The 26,711-nt window shown below is 38.9% G+C and overlaps 1 protein-coding gene across 2 annotated transcripts in view; it reads left to right on the top strand.

Annotated features, from left to right (window-relative positions):
* The window catches only part of CERS6 (ceramide synthase 6), a 318,430-nt gene that overhangs the window by 157,467 nt on the left and 134,252 nt on the right, over positions 1-26,711 (top strand). For both annotated transcript variants that reach the window (XM_059167114.1, XM_059167115.1), the window contains exon 4: positions 13,511-13,568. In XM_059167114.1, the coding sequence (XP_059023097.1) occupies positions 13,511-13,568 (58 nt within the window). The remainder of the gene's footprint in view (positions 1-13,510; positions 13,569-26,711) is intronic.

Here is a 26,711-nt window from a genome sequence, read left to right as displayed (position 1 = left end):
AATATTTGATTAGCCTCTCTCAGCTAAGGGAAGGATAGGGGCACAGAGACATGATTTCCCTGTTGTAGAGGACATTCTGAGATGCAGGTTGGCTGAGTATGGTATAGCACTGAGGGGGAAAGAGTATTGGCTTCTGGAAAGACTTGGTTTCAGTGGAAGTGCCTCAGGCCATTTTAAGATCATCAACTTTTCTTGTTCTGTTTCTGTGTATTATAACTGGTCTGCTGATTATACACTGGAATTCTTTGAAGATTTGCCTATAGGAAGAGAAGCTGTCATGCATAACAAAAGAAATATTCTGGACTGTATGACTATTCTCTTTCTCATGATTAATCAGTTGATGCCTTGGCTTAAATGTCTGTCTGTGGAATTCAGTGAAGTCTAGCCCACCCCGAGAGAAAGAAAACTAGATGTGCTGCACTGGGGCAGACGCTTGGGGAGGAGGGTGGGGAGTAGGGGTGAAGCAAAGGGAATAAATGAAAGGAATGTTTCCAAGTTAGAACTTTGAGATTGGATGACTGATGGGATAGAGCGGTTGAGGAGAAGGAGGCATGAAGGATAGGATGCTGAGAGGATAATAATGTCCTTGGCAGAGATGGAAGGTAGGGACAGATTGGATTTCTGGAATAAAGATAACACACGTTTGATTTTGAAGTTTGAGTCCATGGTGCCTGCGTTGGTGGAGTGTTCCGCCTTTTGGGTGTCCGGAGGCATGAAGCTGGTTAGATGTAGCGACTGCAGAGTAGAGGGGGAATGGATGAGTTCAGTTCCAGGGAGCATCTGGAGTGAAAAGGGGCTGAGGATGGAAGCTGAGGTGTCACTGATGTCAGAGAGGAGCACAGGCAATTTGGACCCAGAGGCAGGGAGGCAAGGAGCGGGGGAGAGATGCGCGAAAGAGCAGAGCAGCAGGGATTTAAGCAAAACAGAATGGCCAGTTTTGTCAAAGGCTGTAGGATCAAAGTAGAAGACTTAGACTTCAAAGCTTCAGAGGTCCAAGAGACCTTAAATAGGTCTCCTTGCTTCCCCAGAAAAGAGTGTTCAGGTTGTTCAACATCAACCTGAGGGATCTGGGTGTGATTACAGTGTTTCCACTGGGACAATCTCATGCTTGTCCCATGGTCTCTTGTTTCTTGTTCCTAAGAATAGCTTTGCTGTTAGTGTGGAATACTGTGTAATCCCAGCTGGTAGGAGAGATTATGATGGTGCTTCAAAAGTGGGCAGCTCATTCTCCCCTCATCCCCATGCTCACAGGGAAAAGAGGGTCCTACTTATTTATTACACAGGGTGCTGCCTTGTGACTGTAACCCACTCCTTACTCTATCAGTCAGCATGCAACTTGGATGGCATCAGCCAGTCAGCCAAGAATCTCACTGTGTGTGTTAACTGGGCTCGGTTCCGTCAAACGGCTTATTCTCCTATGCAGGAGTGCGGGTGACTGACTTTTTGGGGAAAAACCTCAGTGATGACAGATTGTTAATCCGATTATGTCTTTTTCTGTAAGAGAGGAATGAGCAAGAACATCCTCCTTTCCAGGTAGAAGATAATAGGTCAGAAGTCTGTATTTGTTTCTGGCTGGAGGATCCTTGACGTTCATGGATTTAACTTTTATTCGTACGTACGTATACACATACATAGACCTGTATGTATATACACATAGACATATATTTACATAATATACATGTGTGCGTGTGTGTTTACACATATACACATACATCAATGTCTATATCTATATGCAGAAATACATATTCTTCACAGACAATTTAAAAGTCCAGGAGGAGAATGTGGCAGCGAATAGGCTAAAGGAGTTGAGGGATGAGAGGCGGGGTGGGCATAGGCAGAAAAAAAGATTAAAAAGAAAAAAGGAAAAAGGTCCAGGAGGTAAGATGTGCTTTTAAATGTTTGCATGGGGAGAGTGGTATGTCAGGGCAAATAAATGACGAATGAGCCCAGTCAGCAACAGGCTCCATTCCTGTCTGTCTCTTTCTGTTTAATCTTTTTTGCCCCTTCCCACTGAATGCTTGCAATTCTGATAAATAGATATTTTACTCCCCAATTTCAGATGAGGAGACCAAAGCCATTTTATACTAGAGTCACAGGCAGGTTTTAGGCATAAGTGGAGGGGCCCCACTGGTATTCCTGAATCGGATCTGCTCAGCCCCATATCCATTTATGAGAGGTTTATTAGAGTCTGAAACTGACACCAAACGGGGGTAGCAAAGGTCACACTCGTTTCCTTCTTAAATCAAAAGTACATACATTTTGAAAACTTCAGTAGCATTAGTTCCTGTTTTCTGTTTTCTTATACGATCCCAACATCAGTGCTGAACAAATAGCTCTTTGTCTTCATTCTGCTTTCATATTAAAACACACACACACACACACACACACACACACACACACACACAGACTATGGAAGCACTTGATGTTCAAGGAACACATAGCATGAGTTTGACTCTAGATGATGATAAATATTTGGCTGTTTTGCTTCAACCACATGCTTAAGAAGCGTGATGTTTGCAAGTACATGCTCCAAAGTCCTATCGACTGAGTTTATTTTTAGCAACAGTGTAGCAACAGTGGATCAAACTTGGTTTTATTCCTTTTTTTGATTTTTATCCTAGGCAAGTATTTGTCTTTTTTCTGATTTCCACAAATCATGGCCATTCACATTTGAGTACAAATGGACTTCTTAAGCTCACAATCGTAAGTTGAGTCTATATTCAAGGGAATTCTGGGAGCAATGAGAGATTTTATAAGAAGAGTAAATGACCTAACAGAAGTGTAATTTGGAGACCCTGATTTTTGGCACGTGTCTTTTGTGCAGATTGCGGGGGACTGGCACTGGTGTGGATGAGGGACAAATGCCAGCGACACTGAACTCTAACTTGCCTGGTATTTGACAAGAGAAGTCAACCCGGAGAGAAAAGGATAGACCCCAGTACAAAATTGAAGAAAGAATCAACATAATTTAACTGCTAAGTAGAGCTTATGAACAAAACATAAGAAAAAAACATCCAGATCAAAGCAATTAAACCCAAGAAGCTGAACACAGTAGACTTAGAATTAAGTATAAAATGCAAATGATATTTCCAATGGCACTTTGGCCCTAAAAGTACAAATGTAATGACAGGAAAAGAGAACAATTAATTATGATGCTGAGGAAAGGCTGCTTGCTTGGGGCGATGACATGAAGCAAGTCCTTCATGGTTTCCAGGTGTGGGAGAAGGGAAAGACAGTCATTTCATGTTTTTACTGAACCTAGTTCTTATTCACACTCTCTTTTTTCTAATGAACTATTTTAAAATACAGAGACTGAAATAACAAGGACCCACTCTGCTCTCTCTAATCCTGTTTTAACGGATTAAAATATTACAGAAGCAGCTGAAGTTCCCTGGACGCCCCTCTTTGTTCTCCACCCTCCCAAGAGCATCTCTAACCTGAATTTGGTGTTTTTATTCCCTCCTTTATTTTTATGGCATGCATATATATGTATGTGTGTGTATGTATAGGAATATATACATATATATGTATATAAACACACACACACATATAAATACATACATACATATATATATATATATATATATTTTTTTTTTTTTTTTTTTTTCCCTTGAGAGAGAGAGCACAAGTAGGAGGAGGGGCAGTGAGAGAGGGAGAAGCAGACTTCCTGCTGCGTAGGAAGCCTAATGTGAGCTTTGACTCCAGGACCCCCAGATCATGACCTGAGCCAAAGGCAAATGCTTAACTGACTGGATTTAGTGAAGACTATTCTGCTCAAATTAAGTCCCCATTTGACCTGACAATGAAAAGTGAATAGGTTTGACTTACTTCCAACCTCAGTGACTTTGCATTGGTAAGTCTGTTGCTTCTCAAACAGAAACAGCTGAGCCTTTAGCAAATGAGGAAAACCATTTGGAATGACAGAGTAAATTATTGATGGGAGTAGCAATAATTTCAGGAAATGTTTGCTTTGAGACTAAAACTCAAGTCTGTATAATCAGTCCATGGGACAAATAACATCTTTTCTCCTAACTAGGGTATTTCATTGGACTCTAAACTAATCAAAGTTTTGAAAGCAAAAAAAAAAAGTTTTGAAAGCTATTATGGGAATTTAGATTATATCTCAGAGTTTCCAAAAAATGGCAACTTTCATCTCCCCTTTATTTTGCTTTTTAAGATACCTGGGACATTTTCCAAACTACAGTCAATTTACTTTTTTTCCTAGTTAATGAACATCTCTATTGTATGCAGGTAATAAAGTTAGTATCCCAGAGACAGCTTGAAAGGAGAATACTGACCCAAAGGTCATGTTACAACTTTAAAAAAAAAAAAAAAAAAAAAAAAAAGAATTCTCAGATGAAAACTATCAGTTAACTAAGACTTAGGTCAATCCCTCACCCACTTTCACATACTGTACCCTGAAGGTAAAGAAAACTAAAACTAATCCTTGGATGGAGGCACTTTGGCTAAAAGCCTGTGGAGCAAGAGAAAAATAGGTCTGTATCTGCATCATTAACATGAGTCATTGATGTCTGAGGGCTTTGTTAGACCTATAATTGCCAATTAATTAAAAGGCCTTACTTTGTTCTACAAATCAAAAATCCAGCCAACCAACCAGTCACCCAGAGTTCTGAAATCTGTAGGTGGCTTTGTAAAAAAGTCAGGTGTTGGTTTAATTTCCAGAAGTCTTTATTTATACACTCCTGAACATCATTCTGCCTCCTCAGAGAACAGGCTGTGTGTCAGGTATCCGCTGAGTATTTTCTGGAACTTAGGATGTGGTCATCCATTTCCAGTCTTGACATTAAGGCCAGAGGGCCACAAGATATAGATGGAGACTAGTGTGAAAAACAGGGACACACGTTTTCCTTCACCAAGTTACTGAGAATGTAGGGGAGTGGCACAGTTTTCTGGACCCCAGTGTTCTCATCTGTAGAACAAGGGTGTGGATGGACTCTCTAGTTGTTAAGAACAACCCCAGTTACAAAGAAATAAAAAATGGGGGATGGAGACCTCCAATTTGTGTACACAGAAATATGTTGATGTTATAATGAAACACCGGCAAGACCAAACACTTGGCTTTGGTGAGCTATTATCCCACTTAGAATAAGCAGCACACCAGAATCAACACCAATTCTGACCAGGATTCTGGCTAAGTCATTGCACTCGGAGGGCGTGATTTATATACGCAGAGAAAGGAAGAGACGACAGAGTGAGTCTTACTTGCCCTCTTGCCTTAGCATAGAAGAAGAGCTGAAATGGGGGTGGGCCGCTGTTAGAGTAATTCCACGGGTTTTGTGTTCATGTGCTGAGAGATAGAAAGCTATGGAGGAAAGTTGCTCATAATACAAAAATAAGCTTTATTTTAATTTTGTATTAAAGTAAGGAGATTTAGTAGTGAGAAGCATGGTCTCTGGTATGAGCCTGCCTGGATTTAGATACCAAATTCACCACCTGCTACCTGTGTTCTTAGGCAAGTTACCTAAGTCCCCTCTCCTTACCTGCAAAATGGAAACGACAGTGGCATCTGCCCGTATGGTTCTCATAAAATGTAAAAGAGATACCACATACAAAACTCTTAACGATGGTACCACACATAAAGTAAGTGTTCAAGAAATGCCTGCTCTTGTCCTTATTAAAAAGTAGATGGGCGATCCGCAGAGAACCTAGGAAGTAGAAAGACAGTTCACCTTGTAAGGAAGACTTGCTATTGAGCTTAAAACCACAATTACTTCACTTCAAAACTTGGTGCAGGTGAACATGTCAGATATAATACAGAAACCCCTTGGAAGGGTTTTAGAAGTCCAGTTGTACTTGACTGAAGAAGTGACAAAATATGAATATGTTTAGGTTGTAGCTTTGTCCCTATCTTAGAAATGTCATCAGCTCTGAGTTTTTAGTAGAAAAACAGGAATTTAATCTACTTTGTACTTCGAGGTAAAAGGGTGGGTTTATGTATTTTAAAGTATCACTATAATAAAATCTACACTAATGTATTTCAAAATATATCCTGCTCATTTATCATAATATTACTTTATTTGTAATAATTTATAAGATATGGTGGCATGATTTATATTAAAATCTTAAATTTTATGGAAGGAAAGATAGAAGCTGTACTTCTCTTCATGTATTTGATAAGAAATGAGTTAATCCTTGCTTGTGATAGTTTAGATGATGGAACGGCTAAAATGAGAAATGTCTCAAAAATAATGAATTCCATACTATATGCTAAATTTTTGTACTCTGTGCTTTAGTTTTATACTCAATAACAATATTTTCATATTTTTCATGTGCATTATTTCAGTGTTGACTCTCTTTGATTCCAAATTACTACTATGTTGATAATTTTAAAAATTACATTAGCAGGAGTGCCTGGGTGGTTAAGTCGGTTAAGTGGCTGTCTTCGGCTCAGGTCATGATCCCGGGGTCCTGGGATCGAGCCCCCCTTTGGGCTCCCTGCTCAGCACAGAGCCTGCTTCTCCCTCTCTTTCTGCCTACAGCTACCCCTGCTTGTGTTCTCTCTCTCTGTCTGTGTCAAATAAATAAATAAAATCTTTTAAAAAATTGCATTAGCAGTATTTGGCATGTCTTCCCCCTTTCTTATTTATATTTTCACACAGTTCCTAGAAATAGTTGATAACATTATTAGATTATGGACTACTTTGGTTAAAATAAACTTTAAAATACATAAAGGGAGTACCTATACCTTTAATAAAAATTCAGATGTCAGTTTAGAAGCTGTTCTTTGCAAAACACAATGTTTGCTTTCCGGAATACAAAGATAAATAAGGCTCCGTTTTACCTACTTGGAACTCACAAGCAAGTCAGAGGTTTGTGGCTGTAATCAAGGATGAGGTAGAGAGGTAAAGGACACACCATCGGAGAGAGACTTACGGTGCTTCCAGTGTTGCAACATTTGGAAAAGGTAGATTCACAGACTAACTAGCATTTGACATAAATCCTGAAGGAGGAATAGTATTTCAGCAGGTAGAGAGGATGATTGGCTAAAATGGAGGATGGCCCCCGGGTAATTACTGTTGACGTTAGCTGACAAGCTCTGTATTATTTTAGCTGCGCTGGTATTGAATAAAAGCACGAGTGCAGTCCTTCCCTGTCTCCAGTTTTGCAGGCACCCAATTTCTCTTGATCAGGAGAGAGAGACTCTTCTCATTATGTGGTGTCCATTAACGTCCCTTGAATTAAAGATATGATTTTAGCTGAATACACTTCAGTGTTCAAGAGTATTCAGTTCAGGAAGAGGTAGCATCCCATAATGGTTTAAGAGCTAGGATGCTGGAACCAGCCCGCCTAGTTTCCAGGCTTGGCTGTCTCCTTTATTAGCTATGTGACCTTCAGCATTTTCGTAAGCCATTTGGTCCTTGTTTCCTCAGCCAAAGAAAGGGAGAGCGGGCATGATTATTATAGTACCTACTTTGGTGTTTAGAATAGTTTCACTAAATGACTTCCTATCAGTAAAGTGCTCAGAAGAGCTCCTGGTATAGGAAGTATGCCATAACTGTTGTAAGCAAAATGGCCGCCTCTGCCTGCCTTGCTCTGCCTAGGACGGTGTGCTGAGTTGAGCACTGGGGCTGCTCTGGGTGTTTTCCCTGCTTCATTTTCCTACAGCTGAGGATCCTGGTGCCATTCTTGACCCCTGGCAGGAAGACACAAGACGTCAACTCTCCCTACTTTCATGGCACATTTTATTCGTCTTGATTTTGACAAAGAGCCCTTTCAGCCTTGTTGTCTAAGGGCAATAAACCAGATTCAGTGGGTGGTCGTTTTTACCAGCATTCCATTCTAATTTTCAGGTTTGATGGATATAAAAGGTTTCCATGTCCAAACAAATGTAGCGGAACACATTGACTTCTCCAGGCAAAAGAAGTGCACTGTAATTCTGTGGAATTGGAGAGGGGGCTTTAGAGTTGCTGCTGGTGTCCTGGTTTTGCCACCTAGCAACAGTGTAGCAACTCTGCCTTGGGCAACCTAATCCCTAGGTTTCTGTTTCCAGTAGAGGTTGCTACCATGCTGAGTCTCCTCTGAGGGAGTCTTTCTGGCATCCTGGGGTGCTTCTGAGCATTGTCCACTGACAGCTGAGCATCCAGCTTTTTGATTCTGCTAACCAGGCTGACACTTACTTTCTCCTTTGCAGACCCCAAAAGAGAGGGTGGTGGTTCTCGCTCCTCTTTCCTGTGGCCTTGGGAACTGATGCTTCACAAAATGCCTCTTCTGCCTGTTCAGTGCTACCTTCATGCAAGGCACAGAGGTTATTTATTTTCACCATCTTTAAGCAGGCTTTAGGCTTTTAAGAAAACCTTCTTTAACTATATTTCCATTATTACCGTAACAACAGTGTCTTTTGAAATTTCTCTGTATGAATAAGTTTAATGCTTCCCTTCTCCATCTCTGCTTTCTAAATGAAAATCCTTATGACCTAAGGATTCATCCCCTGGTTATTGTTAAATATTTTATATGAATTACATTGTCCCCGAAGGGCGATAGCATTTAATTTGCCCATGAAATTTAGGGCAATTATGTTGCTAACCCCAGTCGTTTTATTCCAAAATTAGGCTTTTTTTTTTTTTTTTAAGATTTTTATTTCTTTATTTGACAGAGAGAGATCACAAGTAGATGGAGAGGCAGGCAGAGAGAGAGAGAGAAGCAGGTTCCCTGCCAAGCAGAGATCCCGACGTGGGACTTGATCCCAGGACCCTGAGATCATGACCTGAGCCGAAGGCAGCAGCTTAACCCACTGAGCCACCCAGGCACCCCCAAAATTAGGCTTTTTGTATTGTAAAATAATTTTTGTTTGTATCTTGATGGGTTGGAATTAAGCTAAGTAATATTTTAGTAGAGTTTAGTAAGTATGGTATTTTCAGAGCCTTGGTCTGTGTGAGACTGCTTTTCCTGTTCCTTCACAACTGAAAGGCAGTTTGGCTGGCAGTGGGTATCTCTGACTGAGTCTTCTCTTTCTTTTGTAGGTTAGTAATACAGGGGACAAATTGAAGTCCAATTGGACATTTATTTCCTTGATGGTAATTTATTTTCATTTGATTTTTGTGTTGACTTGGTTTTGCTTTTATGCCTGGTACTAAAGAATTTTTTTTTAAACCCAAGGATTCAAACCTTCTGTCAGAATATGGCTTTGACTTGATATAATTTGAAATACAATTTAGTCCGTTTTTTTCCATTCAGATTTTGTTTTTTTTTTATACAGTCTTTGATTATTCTATTTCAGTTCTGCCGTCGTGTTTTCTCAGAAACAACTATAATTAGACTTGATTTTTCTGGTCCTTTAGATCTAGTCTTCTTTCATCTATTGGTTCCTTTCTCTGGTCATATGGGGCTGTTTGTCTTCTACATCAATGATTTGATTTTACATAGTACACATCTCCATTTTTCTCTCTCCCCCATGTGGGTAATATTCTCTCCCTTCATTTTTAGAATCTTTGTACTGGAAGTTTATTTCGCTTCGATTCTCTTTTTATCATACCCGGTAGTCATTTATTGGCTTTCTACTTTGGTCTTTAAGGGACATGTCTTCTTATATTGTATTATCAATGCCAAATACTTTTCTAAAAATTACATCTGGTTCCTCTAGGTAGTTGTTTTTAGCAGACAGGTCTTTCTTTGATGCTCCAGCATGCTCTTTTTTCTTTACGTATTTATGCACTACTTCTTGGTAGACCTATGTTGACATTTAGCTCTTACTTTCATTCCTGAATTTGGCAATATCCACCAAGACCCCGCTCACAGAGAGGGTGTGGGGATTCCCCGGGGCCCCACGCCCTCTCTGCTGTCCTTTTGTTTGCTGTTCAAAGTCTTCTTTCAGATCTCAGACCTTGTAGCAGTTGATGTTTGCAGGCCCTGGCCTATTTTCTGTGGTCTAGAAGAGTTTTGTATAAAGCAGCAATGGCTAATGCCTTGTTTTTCATACTCTCTGTAGGGATTATTAAATGATGCTAACCCCCAGAATAAATACTATCACGGATCATCTTGTCTCTATATCTGCCTTTCTACAGCTGAAACCCTGGGATGCTACATATTTCCCTTTATTCCCACTTACCCTTTAAAAGTAGCAGTCACTAACCGATAGGGTGGGGGGAACTCTCCTCCTGCCCCAAAAAGCCTCATGACGGAGAGGAGGTTTCTGACCTTACAGATTGTTGCATTTGTATCCGGGATGGTAGAAAGCAGAGAAAGGGAGATACGCTAAGATTTTCCTCCTTCCTTGAGGATTCATAGCTTGTTTTTCTCTGCCCTGAATTACATCATTTTAAAAATCTAATTTTATTGTTTTTTCCCTGCTGTAAAATTCTCTGATTCCTGCTATAGGTTGAAGGCTATATATCTCTCTCTCTATATCTATCTATCTGTGTGTGTGTGTGTGTGTGTGTGTGTAGAGAGAGAGAGATATCTATCTATATGCCTATATATGCCTATATAGATATATCTAGCACAAAAAAGGCATATAGATAGATCTCTCTCTCTCTCTCTCTCTCCACACACACACACACACACACACACACACACTTTTTTGTGGTTGTGTGCACCTTTATTTACCTCTTGTTTTATAGGTATTTTAGTGGAAGGTTGGGGGAGGCTATCCATCAGGAGGCTGTAGCTAGACATCATTTAAAACTGTAATTTATATGAAACTACACAAATAAAAAAAAGTTATTATGCATGTAGCAGAATGCTTGAAAACTTTGCTTCCTGTAGGTATTTTGTGGAAATAAACTCTGCCTTGTAAATATTCATCACATATTGTTATTCAAATGATGGAGGCATTGGTGTCCTGTGTTAGAACCTAGATCTTCTGAAAACTGGGTCAATTTAGTGAGGAAATAAAATGCAGGTACATTAAGTGATTATAGGTATTCCAATGGCTTCCATAAAGTTTTTATTATACATAAAAATTGCCTGATCACTGCCTACTAAGAGAAGAGTTTTAGAGCTGAAACAGCTGTTATAAATCATTTAATCTGGGAGTTGCGAATTCAGTTGCCTTCAGAGGCCAGAAAAGTGACCCGCATATGCATGAAGTAGGTTGATTTAATATATTGGGAAGCGGAAGAGACTGGAGACAAGTGGAGATTACTTGTGCCATCAAATCCTTGGGTTGTATTACCAAAAGAGTGTAATATTAATCCACTCCCCCATTAGAGAGGTGAAACTGAGGTCAAGGAATAATAGATTTGCCCAAAGTTTGGAGATTCTGTGTGTCTGAACCAAAACCAACTACATAGTTGTAGTGCCCAGTGCAAAATAAAATGGGGAGTCTCTTGTTCAGCAATTATGAAGAATTTCAAGATAGTTCCAGCAAAGCATTAAAATCAAGTGTAGGACCCTGTTGTTGTCACTTACGGTTCCTGGTCTGATCTAGAGTTTATATATCTAGACAGAAAGAAACATACCAGCACTCCCATCCATAACCACCAAAAATCAGTAATGGAGAAATGGTTAAAATCAAGTCCTTGATACTATAGAAAGTGAACCACCTTTACCTACAAGAGGGCTTTTCTGTATCATTTGCAAGTTTTTATTCACTTATTTTACTGCTTCCATCCATTTTATCGTTTCTTCCTGAATTCAGGTTTTATGAATTATTAGTTGAAGATTTTCAACCCTGAAGTTCAAAGCTCTTCTCTAAATGTTAGTTCTGGTTTGAATTCCAAGGTGTTTGAAAGGTTAGCCAGCCTAGGATTGAAACTCTAAGGGACACTTGTGTCTGCTGTTGGGTTTAACTCAGCCCTCAGAGACCCCTTATTCTTTTCCTCTTACCTGCAGAAGCTGTCATTTTATTTTTCAGAATATTTTGTATGAAATCTGAATCCTCTCCTAAAATCACCTCTTCTTCCCTTCCCTCTCCACCCCCTCTTTTATTTTTATTTTTTTTACCTTATTTGAAAATTTTACATGGCTTGCAAACACATTTAACTATTTACCTCCTGACTGATTGAGGTTGACTAGTCCCTTGTTGTGTTCCTTTATAACTTGTAAGCCATAGAACTACTAACAGCATAACCTCAGAAATGCTAATGAGTGAAACTTAGCCAGCTTTGAAAGGTATAGCTATTCACGGTCAGAAAATATAAGAAATAATATTGGGAGTTGAGTACTAGGGTAAGCCATACCTACATATAATAAATAATTTATATAAAGTCTTTATATTTACACAAAGTCTTATGTACATATTTTTAAAATTTCAGGTACCTCACACTAAATATTTCACTGTAAATCCCCTAAAAACAAGGTCATTCTCCTACATAGACTGTAATACATTTCCCCCACTCAATAAATTTAACATTTATATAATACTGGTGTCTAATTTAAGATTCATATTCAATGTTTTACATTGTCCCAATAATTTTTGATATTGTTAAATGACACTTCCTAATCTATCGTCTGTTTATTTTCTGTGGGGACCACTTTACAAAATCTTTAATTTTGATATCAAATGCATGAATTTTCTTCCTAAAGAAAGGTCTTAAAGTCTTATTTAGAAGTTTTTGCCTATCCCCAAATTGCATAGATGTCTTCCACCAATTTCCTCTGTTAGCTTTATAGTTTCACCTTTCAGATTTAGATCTTTTTTTTTTAATTTTTAATTTTTTATAAACATATAATATATTTTTATCCCCAAGGATACAGGTCTGTGAATCGCCAGGTTTACACACTTCACAGCACTCACCATAACACATACCCTCCCCAATGTCCATAACCCTACCCCCCTTCTACATCTAAGTGTGGTTTATCTTTCTAGGGGGTAAAAAGTAGGGATTCAACTTTTTTTTTCTCCCCTGCTAGCATCACCACTGTCTACAGAAAGTCTTATATTTTAAGGCTTACACATTGAATCATCTAAAATTGAAAGAGAACCAAAAATGGTTTTCCTCACTAAAAAAATGAAAGTCTAACTAACAGCTAGATACACCGTTTGGGGTGGTGTAAGGCTGTCATTAGCGGTCGTGTATTGGGTGGATGACTTAGATTCCAAGTGGGTTCCTTTAGCAACATCCACAAAGATGTTGGTAAGTATTTGTTAAAAGATGAAGGAAAAAAATCTTACCTGATTTAAAAGTACTAAGGCTTTTGTTTTTAAAACAAGTATGAACTTCAGTTAAGTCAAGTTGTTTACTTAATATCTGAATTAGACAAGGAATTCAAAACAGTCTTATGTACCTTTGTATTGTTGAACTGTATTCTTTCGTGAGTGATTAAAAAGAGGAAATGCATATATTGGAGAGAGATGAACAGATGGGCAAATACAGTAACTGGAAGAAAATTTGTTATGAATTATTGATATTTAAGATTTTGCAATAAGGCATCCATATGAGTGTGGATGTGTTCAGCTAACACGGAAATTGCCCATTAAACTTAATCCCTGGTTGGAGCAGTTGGGGGAAGAGGGGATTTAATGGACTTTCTTTCACTCACGTGTTGCAGAATACTATGCTATGAAATATATAAACTGAATGTCATAGAATGTTTTTTTAAACTTCTACAGGTGGAGATTTTCATTTTCCCTTTATGTATTTACCTATGGAGTCCGGTTCCTAAAAAAGGTAGGATCTGCCAAGCTACTTTATATAATTCTTACATAACTGTAAGCCTATATCTCATTTTTTGTGTGTGACATAGTAGTATTTTAAATAATCGTAAGAGGCGTCCTAAGAACATTTGTGCATTTTTCTTTGGCTTATAAAAATATTTGTAGTTTATCCTTTATAGTAAATATATTTTTAGGCATATACCAAAAATATCTTTGAAAATAATTTATTTTGCTTGTGATGTTACATGTCCTCTGACTATTGTACTTGTTACTTATTAGTTCTGGGCATTAGGAGCATTATAAAATCCATCTGATGCTTTGAAAGAGGTTGAAAATTTCCATGTCACACAACTGAGAAATATCAGTTGTTGCAGTGTGTGTTATCATTATAATCTTCAGCAACAAAAATTATGTTTTAGTGTCTTGCATAGCTATTAACTAGGCAACACCAGCTGCTGGTGGAAAATGGAGTTCCTTTCATAGACTGTGTTTCACCTCCTGGTCCTGTGCTAGTCCTACGTATGCTGAGGCACCTTTATCTATGAAAGTAATTCTTCAAGGCTGCTATAACCTTTTTCTTGGTTATTTCAGTGCTGAATGCTTCTGCTAATGAGTTAGACTGCTTAAATTCAAGTCTTAAGAAGACCGAGCTTCTCTTAGTCATGCACATACTAATAATACTGATTGGCACAGAAGCTTGGAAATTATTTTGAAAAAAGTTTATAGTATTAAGCTTTAAAGTGAAATCCATTTTATCTTTAGTAGAGAATTTTTCTGAAGTAAGGCATTGCGTCAAGTGTCATGTCTTACTAGTAAATTTTCATGTAAATATTGATGTGAAAATTTGCAAATGAGTTTTTAGTTTTAAAGTCTGAGTTATAAGATATTATCTGCCTGTGGCAAATTCTATTATAAATCGTGGTTGTTTCCCAATGTTATATTTCCCTAAAGGGATTATTCTTTTTACTTGTTGTCTTTTCCTTTTGTAACTATATTTATCTTTCACTTACTAGGGCTACCTGGCCCAGAGGCTCCTTGAGTAGATTTAAAAGAATGAATCCCATTCTGTAGGCTGAGTATGAACAAATTCTCAACTGGGGTACATAAATGTGGTGGAAACTGCCTCGTTTGGAGCCCTACTGTTCTGGTTTTAAAATTCACTTATGTGGAGAGAAAATGGAAAGAATGACTTAGGGTTCCTGTGCTCACAACCTCACTACCTTGGAAAAGGAAATAGCTCGGGGTGGAATTTCAGCTGACAAGGGAAAGTTGTAGTTCATGGGAATGGCGAGTTGCTAACTGAGGTCCAGCTTTGGAATTCATGTTGGGTTCTGTGGGTGAAGGGCTTTGATGGAAAGCAAGGAGAGATGGTGAGAGCCGGGAGCACTTTTTTTGCCCTTCTGTGGGATACAGTCTCTTTTAGCCTTTCTACAGCAAGCCTGGCCATCTGTCATCAGAACAGGAAGCACTTTGAAGCTTAGCTCTGCTTCTGTCCCAACAGACTGAGGGGGAAAAAGAATAGTTTTTATCCTCCAGTCCTCAGTGGCTCTGTAGAAGGCAGTAAGAGGGTCTGTCAGTGGAATGTTTGCTTGGAAGTTGATTTTCCTTAAATTATTGTGGTTCCCTTTCTTTTTCTCTTTTCTCTCTCTTTTTTTTTTTGGGGGGGGGGTCTTTATTTGAGAGAGAGAGAGAGAGTGAGTGAGAAGGGGGAGGGACCGAGAGGGAATCTCAAACAGACTTGGAGCTGAGTGCATAGCCCAACGCGGGGCTCGATCTCATGACCTTGAGATCATGACCTGAGCCGAAATCAAGAGTGGAATGCTTGACCAACTAAGCCACCCAGGCACCCCTATCCTGATTCCCTTTCATACTGTATCTAGTTACAACAAATGCTTAAAAAATGAGAAGAGTGGTGCCTGGGTGGCTCAGTGGGTTGAGCTGCTGCCTTCGGCTAGGGTCATGATCTCAGGGTCCTGGGATCAAGCCCCACGTCAGGCTCTCTGCTCAGCGGGGAGCCAGCTTCCCTTCCTCTTCTGCCGGCCTTTCTGCCTGCTTGTGATCTCTTGTCTGTCAAATAAATAAATAAAAAATCTTAAAAAAAAAAAGAGAGAGAAGAGAACTAGATGTTTTTCTCTTGTCAGATTATTTGCATTTGGGGTTTCTTCCTCTAATACTAAGAAGCTCTCAGTTTTGGTTGAGTCTGTAGTTTCATGTTAGTCATCATGTGTGACAGAAAAGTGCACATAGTATCCATGGGACTGAAACAGCTGTGAGGCCTTCTTAAGCCATCTTGTCCAATCCTCTTATTTTACAGCTGGGGAAGCAGAAATCCTGGCAGGGTAGGTAGCATTTCAGAGGTCACACAGTTAGTTTATTAAAAGATGAATCTGAAATGAAACATGCACGGCTGTCCTTTAATCCAGTACTTTCTCTACTCTGCCAGCCTGTCCTAACTTCAGCATGATTTCCAAATGACTTCCTTTTTTGGTTAAGTTAGCTAACTTGACCTCATGTAGTCATTGTTACCATTTATAGAACCTTAAATACTTACCTTAATGGATATTTAAAATATATTTTCTGTTAACTTTCTTGGAATGGACAGTGTGTTTGCCCATCTAACCTAAGAGGAAAAAAATGTATATTAACAACATCAGAATTAATCAAAACAAGGTAATTCAAATTTTCACAACACTCTAAAGTGTTTTCAATAAAATAGCAGGGCAATGAACCAGTTTTAAGAGGTGAGAGGCCACAGGTGCTTCTTACTCAACTTTAAAAATGTTGATTCTTACATGAGCTATTAGAAAAATGCCTGAGCACCTTGCACTGGTCAGTTTTTTTTTGCCTTTAGGTCAAATGAACCTGATGCATTTCTTTTCTAGGGTGGATTAAGTCACTCAAGAACCCTTTCTACCCTGACTTTCTGTTAAAGATTCAGTTAAAGAGACGTTTACTAAATGCAAAGTACCATGTACCCGCAACAATAGAGAGAGAATGTTAAAAAAAATAAAAACAAATTGATTAACAAATAATTTTAGGAAACCATAAAATTTTAGACATGAAAGTTGTCCTACATATCATCTGAACACCTCCTTTTATAGATGACGCTAGGCGGTATCAATCTCTACTGTGAGAATAGCTTTGGTTTTCTCTGTCATGTTGAAATACATTCAGGCTGAACACTGAAGTTTTATTAAATGCTGTTAACTTTTCCAATTTGAACTGGCTTAATCCTACAGGGAGAATACGCATATTTCTCTGGGTTTACCACATCATAGTAGAGTTTCAGTGCGTAAATGTGACTGATTCAAGTGCCTTCAGTTTTAAAATATTCTTTGTATTTAGAATACATATAAACTAGATTTATGTCGAGAAACATCTGTGCTTCGTGTGGGTCCTATGAGAAGGAGATACCAAGAGGAGACTAAATGTCTAAGAAATTGATTGAGGGAAGTGCTTATGAGTGAAAATGGGGAGGGTGTTAGGGGAGGCTGGAAGAGCCTACAGGCCTCAGTGTTAAGACTGATCCCCAATGTGGGAGAGAGAGAAGGAAAAAAGGTTGGGTGAAGTTCTAAGACCATCATGCCTTTCTAAAGAAAGCTCACTTGGAGAGTTCCAGAGCCACAGTCTCCATCAGAGGAGAACTGTGTTTCTTAGAAATGGCCCTACTTCAGTATTCCTCTTGTGCTCCGTCATTGGCTGCAGGCAGCCTGTGGCCTTCATGCAAGTGCAGCTGTGGCCCTGGCCACTTAGACACCCAGCAGTCCGAGATCCAAGAGGCACAACCTCATGATTGCCATGGGTGCTTTATATTTACAAATATTCTAGCTATTCTAGAGCAGTATATCAAGGAATAAGACTCTGTGTGACATAGTAGTTATGTATTTACATGCAAGATACCTGGAAGCATAGAGTACTATTTATCATACTTTTTTTTTCATTTTTAATTAACATGTGTCAACTTAATCTCTTTTATGTCATATTTCTTGCAGTTGAGATGTAAATGCATCTTTGGAGGCTGACTTCTTACATGAGTTGGGTGACCATACAAGCTATCTTAAGGTCCGAAGCAGTTGCCTCTCCCTTGTGCTCAAAATGACCCAGTTTAGGAACTAAACTCTATCATCACATATGACTAGCTCTATAATAAAAAATGAAATAATTGGCCCTGTATTTTCAAAATTTCTAGACATCCTGTAAAGTATGTGTGTGTTCATTTATATGAAATCAATAAAATGTTTTCTGTAATTTCATGATGACCGATAGAAGAAGGAGCCTCCTATTTTATAGTGACATGATAATGCTCAGGCATGCACATGTTCTATGTTATAGGTTTTCTGCTTTCTCAGCCTAGAACCCCCTTTATAAATAGCACTAACTTTGGTCATGAAACAAATTCTAGAAGGCATTGACCTTACAGACAGGTCAGTGAGCTGTTAGGTAAAGTGATTGCTAGATTAGTAGGAAATAGTTATTTATTTATTTAAAAGATTTTTATTTATTCATTTGACACAGAGAGAGAGAGATCACAAGTAGGCAGAGAGGCAGGCAGAGGAAGAGGGGGAAGCAGGCTCTCTGCTCAGAGAGCCTGCTGAGCAGAGAGCCCAATGTAAGGCTCGATCCCAGGACCCCGAGATCATGACCTGAGCCAAAGGCAGAGGCTTTGACCCACTGAGCCACCCAGGCACCCCAGCAGGAAATACTTAAATAGTTGGAAGATAGGCCCATCTCAATAGTCTGTTCCCATAATTGCAAGAGACAAGCAACTCTGCCCATAAATATGATTGGCAGAGAAAAGGGCTTTTCAAAAGAAAACCCAGAATTCGTTTAGGTACTCTGAAATTATTTCATACAATGTACTCATACAAATTAGCGCATTTTTCTAAACCCTGAAAGAAACCACATTCAAGCCTTAAAAAACAGAGTATCTCTCGTTTGGTGTTACCTTTTATCTCTTTTATAAATGGAGGTTTGTGTTCGATGGAGTTATTTGAATAATTTTCTTTGAGTTTCTTTATTTGTTTAAAATATAGTGTCACAGGAAGGCAAGGTAGATATGTGTGCAACTAGAGTTTAGGTCAATATTTTTTTCTTACAATCTACTTGTTAGGTTAATATATATCTAACTTTCTGATTTTATGGTACATTTTATATCAATCTATTTTGTACACATGCATGTATATAGTTAAATACATGTTACTCAAATATTACCTTATCTAACTTCTGTGTCAGTCAGGGTCTCATTATAGAAGACAAAAATCACTGGAGTTATTTTTAGGAATGACCATAATATAAAGGAACATTAACTGGGAGAACCACTAAGACTGTGTTACTCTCAAGTAATTGATCTGCTATTTCCTACCACTCTGCAATGAGATAAGGAGCTTGACCTGAATGTAAATCAACTCACTACTTCTTTTTTGAGAAAATCCATCTGGGAAGAAAAAGTCAGCTAAACTAAACAGTGTGCTAAGTGATGTAGTTAATTTACATTCTGGTGAAAGAGTAACAGACATTGCAAGGACTGGCACTCTCTGTACATTCCTGGATGAGCAGTGCCCTGGAGGTACCATGGAGATAGTAATAGTGGGAAGAAGCTACCTCTTTGAGCACCAGGGGTCATGGGGAGTGGGTGGAGTTATCAGAACCTAGAAGCTTGGAGCTAGACATCAAAGAGGGAATGTTGACCAGCTGGAATCTGCAGGACTGCAAGGAGGCTGGTTGGGGAATAAGGAAAAACTGCAAGCGGCATGAACTGTGCCGCTGCTGGAGTGCACATGCATCGCTGGGGGTGCAGGGGAGGAGGGCGGTGGAGAAGTAGTGGCCAGACCAGGAAGCACATCCCATCTTCCTCTTGTTGGCTTTTAGACTCCCTCTAGAGCTTCTTAGAAGCTCAGCTCCACAAGGTACCAACTCCAAAGAGCCCGCTGAATTGGAGTCTGCTGAGCACCAGCTCTGGAGGGGAAAGGCAGTATCTTAGTAAGTAGCCCAGACTTCCCATGGTGCTGCATTCTCTGATGTACTCTGACAACTCTCTGTAATTAGTTACTTTTAAAAAAAATATGCAGGGGCGCCTGGGTGGCTCAGTGGGTTAAGCCGCTGCCTTCGACTCAGGTCATGATCTCAGGGTCCTGGGATCGAGTCCCGCATCGGGCTCTCTGCTCAGCAGGGAGCCTGCTTCCCTCTCTCTCTCTCTCTGCCTGCCTCTCCATCTACTTGTGATTTCTCTCTGTCAAGTAAATAAAAAAAAAAAAAATATGCAAGTTGTCACATATTCTGTTGGCTTCATGACTAACTAGGGGGTGAAAAGCCATCATTGAAAACTAGTATGTTGGCCAAATGAGCACTTTGCCCATTCTCTTAGGCTGTCTCAGTCTGCTCAGAATGAAGGCATAGTTCATTATTCATTTGTTTCATTATTCATAGTTTCATTATTCATTTGGTACGCTTTTCCAACTTCAACAAGGCCACAAAGTGTTGCCATGGTATCATACTTCAAGATATACTCTTGCTTATTGGTTAACTTGGACTCTTTCTAAAATCAAAAGAGCAGAATTATCATTCTACCTGTCTTGACAGTGAAAATAAAATTTGTCTAGCTATTAGAATATGTGCCCATTTTAAATTTTGTTCTTTGTGTTGTTTAAAACATTTTGAAATTGCTTGGAGTATGTCCCTTGTTGAAGGAGGTTTGACTTTCAGAGTTTTACCTAAGTTTTAACTTTCACCTAATGGCCCCATCAGATAATTTTGTAAGAATTGCAGATGACATAGAATATGAACATTGGGACTAGACCCTGAGGATCAACCATCTCAAGTTTCTCATTTTACCAAAGAAGAAACAATTTCAGAAGGATGAATTGACTTGCCTGTGGCAAAAATAGAAGCCAGACATGTGGTCTTTAGAATTTCTGAGCCTTTTAAAACAGCAACAACAAGAATAATACTTAGAAAACAAGTTCTAAAAATCTAGCAATTCAAGTATACTTATTTTTTAAATTTTAAATTTTTTTTTATTTTTTTAAAAGATTTTATTTGTTTATTTAACAGACAGAGATCACAAGTAGGCAGAGGCAGGCAGAGAGAAAGAGAGAAGACTCCCTGCTGAGCAGGGAGCCTGATGTGGGGCTCGATCCCAGGACCCTGGGATCATGACCTGAGCTGAAGGCAGAGGCTTTAACCCACTGAGCCACCCAGGCGCCCCTAAGTATACTTACTTTAATTCGTAAATTCACCTTATTAGGAAATAAAAGTCACATCACTGTGGGAGAATATTAAGAGAGAGATCAAGATTGAAGTGGTAGTTTTGGCCCTGCCGATTGTGCTTCATTGCACCACTGCTCTCTGATACCTCATTTTTCTCATCTGTCAAATGAGTAAATGATGCCTTTCCTGACTTCCTTGGCTTTTCGTGTAGGATTGCTGTGGAAGCCATAAAATACTTTGAAAGTATAAGACATAGCACTCATTATTACTGACTGAGAAGTGGGTTCTGTTGGGGGCTGTGAATGCCTAACTCTTCCCATAATGAAACTTCTTATTTTTTTTAAATTTTAAATGTTAAATTAAAAAAAAATTTTTTTTTGACATGGAACTTTTTAAATGTGTTGCTGCCACTTTCTAGCCAGGTAGGATCCTTTGTCGTGGCCTTGCTTTGATACTTACAAATAGGTAAATGCACTTTCTGGGATAGAAATGATCTGGAGTGGCCTTGGGATGTGGTCCTTCTGTGATTCTTGTGCATCTTCCTTTTCCCTTCTACCCACATGTACCTTCTTGAATATTTTCTGATTTCCCTCTTACCTGTCATTTGTCCTTCTCTTTTGCTTTGTGGCTGGCATTCTAACCGGGGAGAACATTCTGAGGCCAGTGGGAAGCTGAGGAGAATGTGATACAGTGCGGACCCAGAAGAAGTAGTCAGAAGACTGGATTTGAGGTTGAACTCTGCCATTTATCAGTTTTACAGTCTGAGGAAGTGACTCGACCTCTCTGGGACTTAATTGCTACATCTCTAAAATCAGTGATGTGGACTCATATAACATTTTTAGAATTCATATACCATAATACACTGAAGAACTTGAAAGAGTCAAAAATTATGGCAAACTGGTATGACCTGTTTAGAAAGAAACATGGTGATGCAGAATGATAACCATATGTATGTTCACAGACTGTGAATCAGCAGTTCAACTCCTGTGAACATATCCTGAGCAAAGAATTATACAGGGGCAAAAAATAGATGTGTGTAGTAATTTATTACAACTTAAAAATATATATATGCATATACATATATAATATGCAATGCAAATTATAGAAAATTCAAACAACTAAAGCAATCTTAATGTTTAATGTTAATAGAATTTTTAAAATTATTATCAAAATGATAAAATAGCATATACTCAATTAAAAATAATTATAAAGTAACCATGTTATTTACGGTCCTAATAAAATATTTAGTAGACTTTTACATGAAAATAATTACCATTTATATAGATAAATGGAAGGTAAAAATATAGATAAATGGAAGGAAAAAATGGAGATTCCTTTTAGAAAGGCAGAACTGTGGATAGTTAATTTTTTTCCATATGTCTTTACTTTTTTCTATTAAAAATATTAGTTCTGAGTTACGGGCATTTGAATGGAGATAACTGTGTATCACTTTAGGTATACGTGGGTTAAAAAGAGCTTCTAGTTGTAGCTTTTAAAAAGGAAAAAATAAAAAAGTTGGATTGCACTTAAATGGCAAAGAGATACGGAAATTTCATATAAAAAGAAAAAAATCTAACTGTGCTTGTTTGCCTGGTCCTCGCTGCCCCAGTCCCTGAATTTTCTCCCAGGAGCCCCTTTATGTGATTGTCTTGACCCAGATGTCCGAGAATGTCCTAGTACTGACTTTTGAAGGAGCTTTTTTAATCTCTAGCGGGATTCTGGGGAGATTGAAGCTCTATTTCCATACCAGATTTATGTGGCTCATGTCAGGAAATAACTCGGAATTCCTCTTTCCATTAGCACTCTCATAATGAAAGTCCCACCCTTTTTGGTGTGGGTTAATGACTTGGAAACGCTGTTGCCTTAGTGCATGGCCAGGATGAAAGTTTGCATCCCTGGAAATAATCACCTCGTAATCAAAGTCATGACAGCTATACTGCATTGAGTACTCAGTATGGGCCAGACATACTGATCACATAATGTTCGTTTCTCATGTGTTGTGAAACATAACTTCTCATCCACTAAGGCTAACCAAGGATCAGTCATTTGTCCTAGGTTACAGAACATGGATGGAATTTAAATGGAGGTATCCTTAACATTGTGGCTTACTTGAATCCAGACTTCATTTCTGACTCAGTGGATCTACTGGGCTGATAAGGACTGACCACTTAACAAGAAAAAGCAAAGGCTGCGTCCCATGACTGTATTTTATATTAAGACTACAGTGATTGTATTCAAATAGCCCAGATTAAGCATTATTCTTCCTTCCCTGTATCTACTTGCAAATGAAGTCACCTCAGTGAAACTGAGAATCTGTGGCTTGCTGCTTTCTTGGTATTTTTGGATTGCAACAGAAATTGCTAATTTTCAGACTGGGTCTAGATTGTCCCTTTTAACACAAACCTATGTAATTATGCAATTCAGTTTTTTCTACCCTCCTGTGATACGTATTTACTTTCTAAAGTGTGACTAGCAAACCAGTGGTACACTATTCACAGAAGCGTTGGAACAACTCAGTACGCTCTACTCAGTATGCTCTGCTGTTAGGGGAATGTGCATTAGGTGAAATTGTTCTTTGCCTAGGAAAAATTAACAAGTTCAGACAATAAAACCATCTCATCAGCACTGAGGTTACAGCTTATGGTTTGTTTTTTTTTTTAATTTAATGAGATGCAAGGGTTTAATTTTGGGTGTGTATAATTTTCTCTAAAGAGCATTGAAAAGCCTTTTTCCCCAGGTTGTCTTCGCTATGTGTTCAGGCTTTGTCTTTAAGGAATGACATCTCACACCAACGGCTTCCTGCAGGCGGTGAGGCAGTAAGATTTCAGGACTTGAAGGAGCTCCTGAGGCTAAGTGGGTTTTTGTAGGAGGAGGAGAGAATGCTTGTATCGATTCCCAAGTACAAGTGACAAGTATTACGACGTGATACTTGCTCTTATGTAATTATCTATACAAGAGTTTGTGGATTTGGTGCTTGAGCAAACCATGAATCTTACTTTTTTTCAGTTAATAAAATGTCAACTTTGTAGAAAGTCTAAAAATAAAAAGCTAGCTTCTATTTTAGAGGCTACTGAAATAACACTCATTTACATAAGATGCTCATTATGAGACAGTCCCCTAAAGGCATAGACTTATCCTTCTCAGAAGTTTAGGGCTGAACTTAACTGTGAAAAACACTGATCCTCATTTATATGCTGTAAGGAAGCTGGCGCTACAGGCTTCCTCTGGCCGAGGGCAATGCCCGAGAACTGGATGGCATTAGGATGCCTGTCCTGTTTCCACAGGGAGTGGAAAGCTAGTCACTCTCAGAAGAGTTCAGGTAATTTGATATGAGATATTGATCCCTGTATCAAAATCTGTACCTGCACATTCACTCTGTATTAGCTGAATCATCATCTAACATAAAGAAAGATCCTTTACTGAATTCGACAAGAAAAGAGTTATTCTTACTAAGGCTTGTTTTAATAAAATTTGAGAGTTCATGGGTTTTACATACTCTGGTCATCATAATAAATCATTTTCCTCATCAACTGTAATGAAACAAATCAGATGTTCATTGCTTAAAAACAATAGCATTCTGCTTCTAAAACTGGTGTTCTGTCTCTTCAGGGAAGACCCAGTCTTTTCTGTGTGTTGAGGGTTGGAGTCCGGGTACTTAGGACAATTATTCTGATGTGGAACAGAGCAGCGGGCGTCCCAATCAGAGTAGTTCTGTGCTCTGATTATAGCCTCATGTGTGTCTCCAAAAAACTGGTTCAGAGATCCTCTGGATCCTGGGTCAGCTAGAGTATGCCGTAAAGTGAACATGTAGTTTAGTGTTTTGCTTGGTTTTGTGCCTTTCTCCTTTATTAATGCACACAAGAACAGGCAGTGGCCTCTACAGGCAGATTTTTTGAGCAAAAGTGTGGTACTGGTACCATCCACCTTTGAATGGCTATCCCAAAGCACAGAGAAGATAGCCATTTTGTCCTCAGGGAATTCAAACTTCCATAAGGCAGTGAGCAATGAAAACCTTTTTCTAGGCAAAATTAATTATAAAACCCTAGTTTTATAGGGGGAGTGGGTGTGCGAAAGAGAGACTGCTGGAGTGCCGGAACTTTTCTAGATCTTGATCTGGTTATGGTGACGTAGGTGCGTATATATGTAAACATGTATCGAATTTCTCTGAACTTAGATTTTATTGTATGTAAGTCATACTTCAATTTAAAAAACTTAACGGTTTTTTGATCATCCTAGAGCTGCCATCAGTTACTGTGTGTTGCTGAGTGGAAATGTGGGCACAAGGCAGCTGAGGATCAAAGGCTCTTATTTAAAGGGCATTCCATTCATGGTTCTTTCTAGAACCTCTGTTACCACTGGGAAATACTGATCTCTATTCATTTGTTCATCCTTTCATTCAGTATCTACTGAGCATCTGCCCTTTGATAGGGATTACTCTAAGCATCATGGAAAAAGAAATTAGTAAGACAGTCCGAGTCCTTGAACTAATGTTAGTATTGTTCTTCCCTTCCCTGGGATCATTGGTAGCACAGGAATTTAATTCAATTTAGATAACATTTATTAAATATCTACTATACCAAGACAGAGTGACAGATATAGGATGGGGAACCTGTGGTCCCTTCCTCTGAGGACCTTATAATATGGCAGAGGAATTAAGATTTCTCTATAAATACTTAAAGTTTATGATAAATGACAGAAGTATAGGGTTCTTCCTGAGCATGGAAAAGGAATACAGTTGAGGGAATTGAAAAACCCTTGGAGAGGTCATATTTAGTTTGAACCCCAATAAATGGTATGACATTGATATGGGGGGATAATGAAAGCATTCTTAGATGGAGAGTACAGAATGGGAAAACTGGAAAAATACAGGGTCTATTTGAGATTACAGAAAGGAAAATCAGAAAATAAAAAACTGGAAATGTGTTTGGGAAGGACTTGGCTTGCATTAGAGAAAAGATGGCTTGGTTCCCCTGCATGTCCTCATTGTAAAGATACCTGGTATTTGTTTGGAAGGGGGCATCTTTCCTCGTCCCTGACCCCAATCTATAGTCTTTCATCTTATTAACTAATGGCTCTGACTTTTCTCTATGTCTTCTCTGCGTTCCCTGCCTTTCTTCTATATACTCAAATTAGTGACTGGATGGGAGTTGAGAACTAAAGATAATGGGGGGTCATTTCAATTACCTCCACCTTCCAGCCTCATCCATCTATGAATTACATCCTCAGTCCTTGCCCCCAGATCCTGACCACCAGATGTTTACATTCCTATTCCTATTACCCCACCTCAAGCAACATGACTGCTCCAACCACTGTCCTTCCCCAATAGTCCCGCTTTACCCTTCTCTGCCCCAACATCCTCACTTTCAAATTCCAGGTAAGTATCATATCTACCAGAGTGCCTTCTCCATTTAGACATTTAACTAATTTATTCTTATTTATTTACTTATTTGTTTATTTTTATACAATTATTTTTCATTGAAGTATGATTGACATGCCAAAAAGTTGGACATATTTAGTACATACAACTTGAAGATAACTGTTTCCCCATGAAACCACCACTCTATATGATGCTCTAAATTCCTCCAGCATCTCTAGAAGTTTCCTCTTTTGTCTTAAAAAAAATTCTTTTTTTTAATTATAGAGAGTTAGAGAGAGAGATAGTGAGAGAGAGCATGAGCAGGGAGGAGAGGGAGAATCAGGCTCCCCACTTATTTCCAGGGAGCCTGATGTGGGGCTTGATCTCAGAACCCTGGGACTCTGGGACCCTGGGAGCCCCTCATGGATCATGGCCTGAGGCAAAGGCAGATGCTTAACTGAGCCACCCAGGCATCTCTCTCTCTCCCTCTTTTTATTTATTATTTATTTTTTATTTTTTAAGTAGACCCCACACCCAGCGTGGAGCCCAGCATAGACCTTGAATTCATTATACCAAGATCCAGACCTGAGCTGA

The sequence above is a fragment of the Mustela lutreola genome, chromosome 3 (genome assembly GCF_030435805.1).
Source record: "Mustela lutreola isolate mMusLut2 chromosome 3, mMusLut2.pri, whole genome shotgun sequence".
Classification (NCBI taxonomy): domain Eukaryota; kingdom Metazoa; phylum Chordata; class Mammalia; order Carnivora; family Mustelidae; genus Mustela; species Mustela lutreola.
This window is presented reverse-complemented; position numbering and strand designations above follow the sequence as displayed.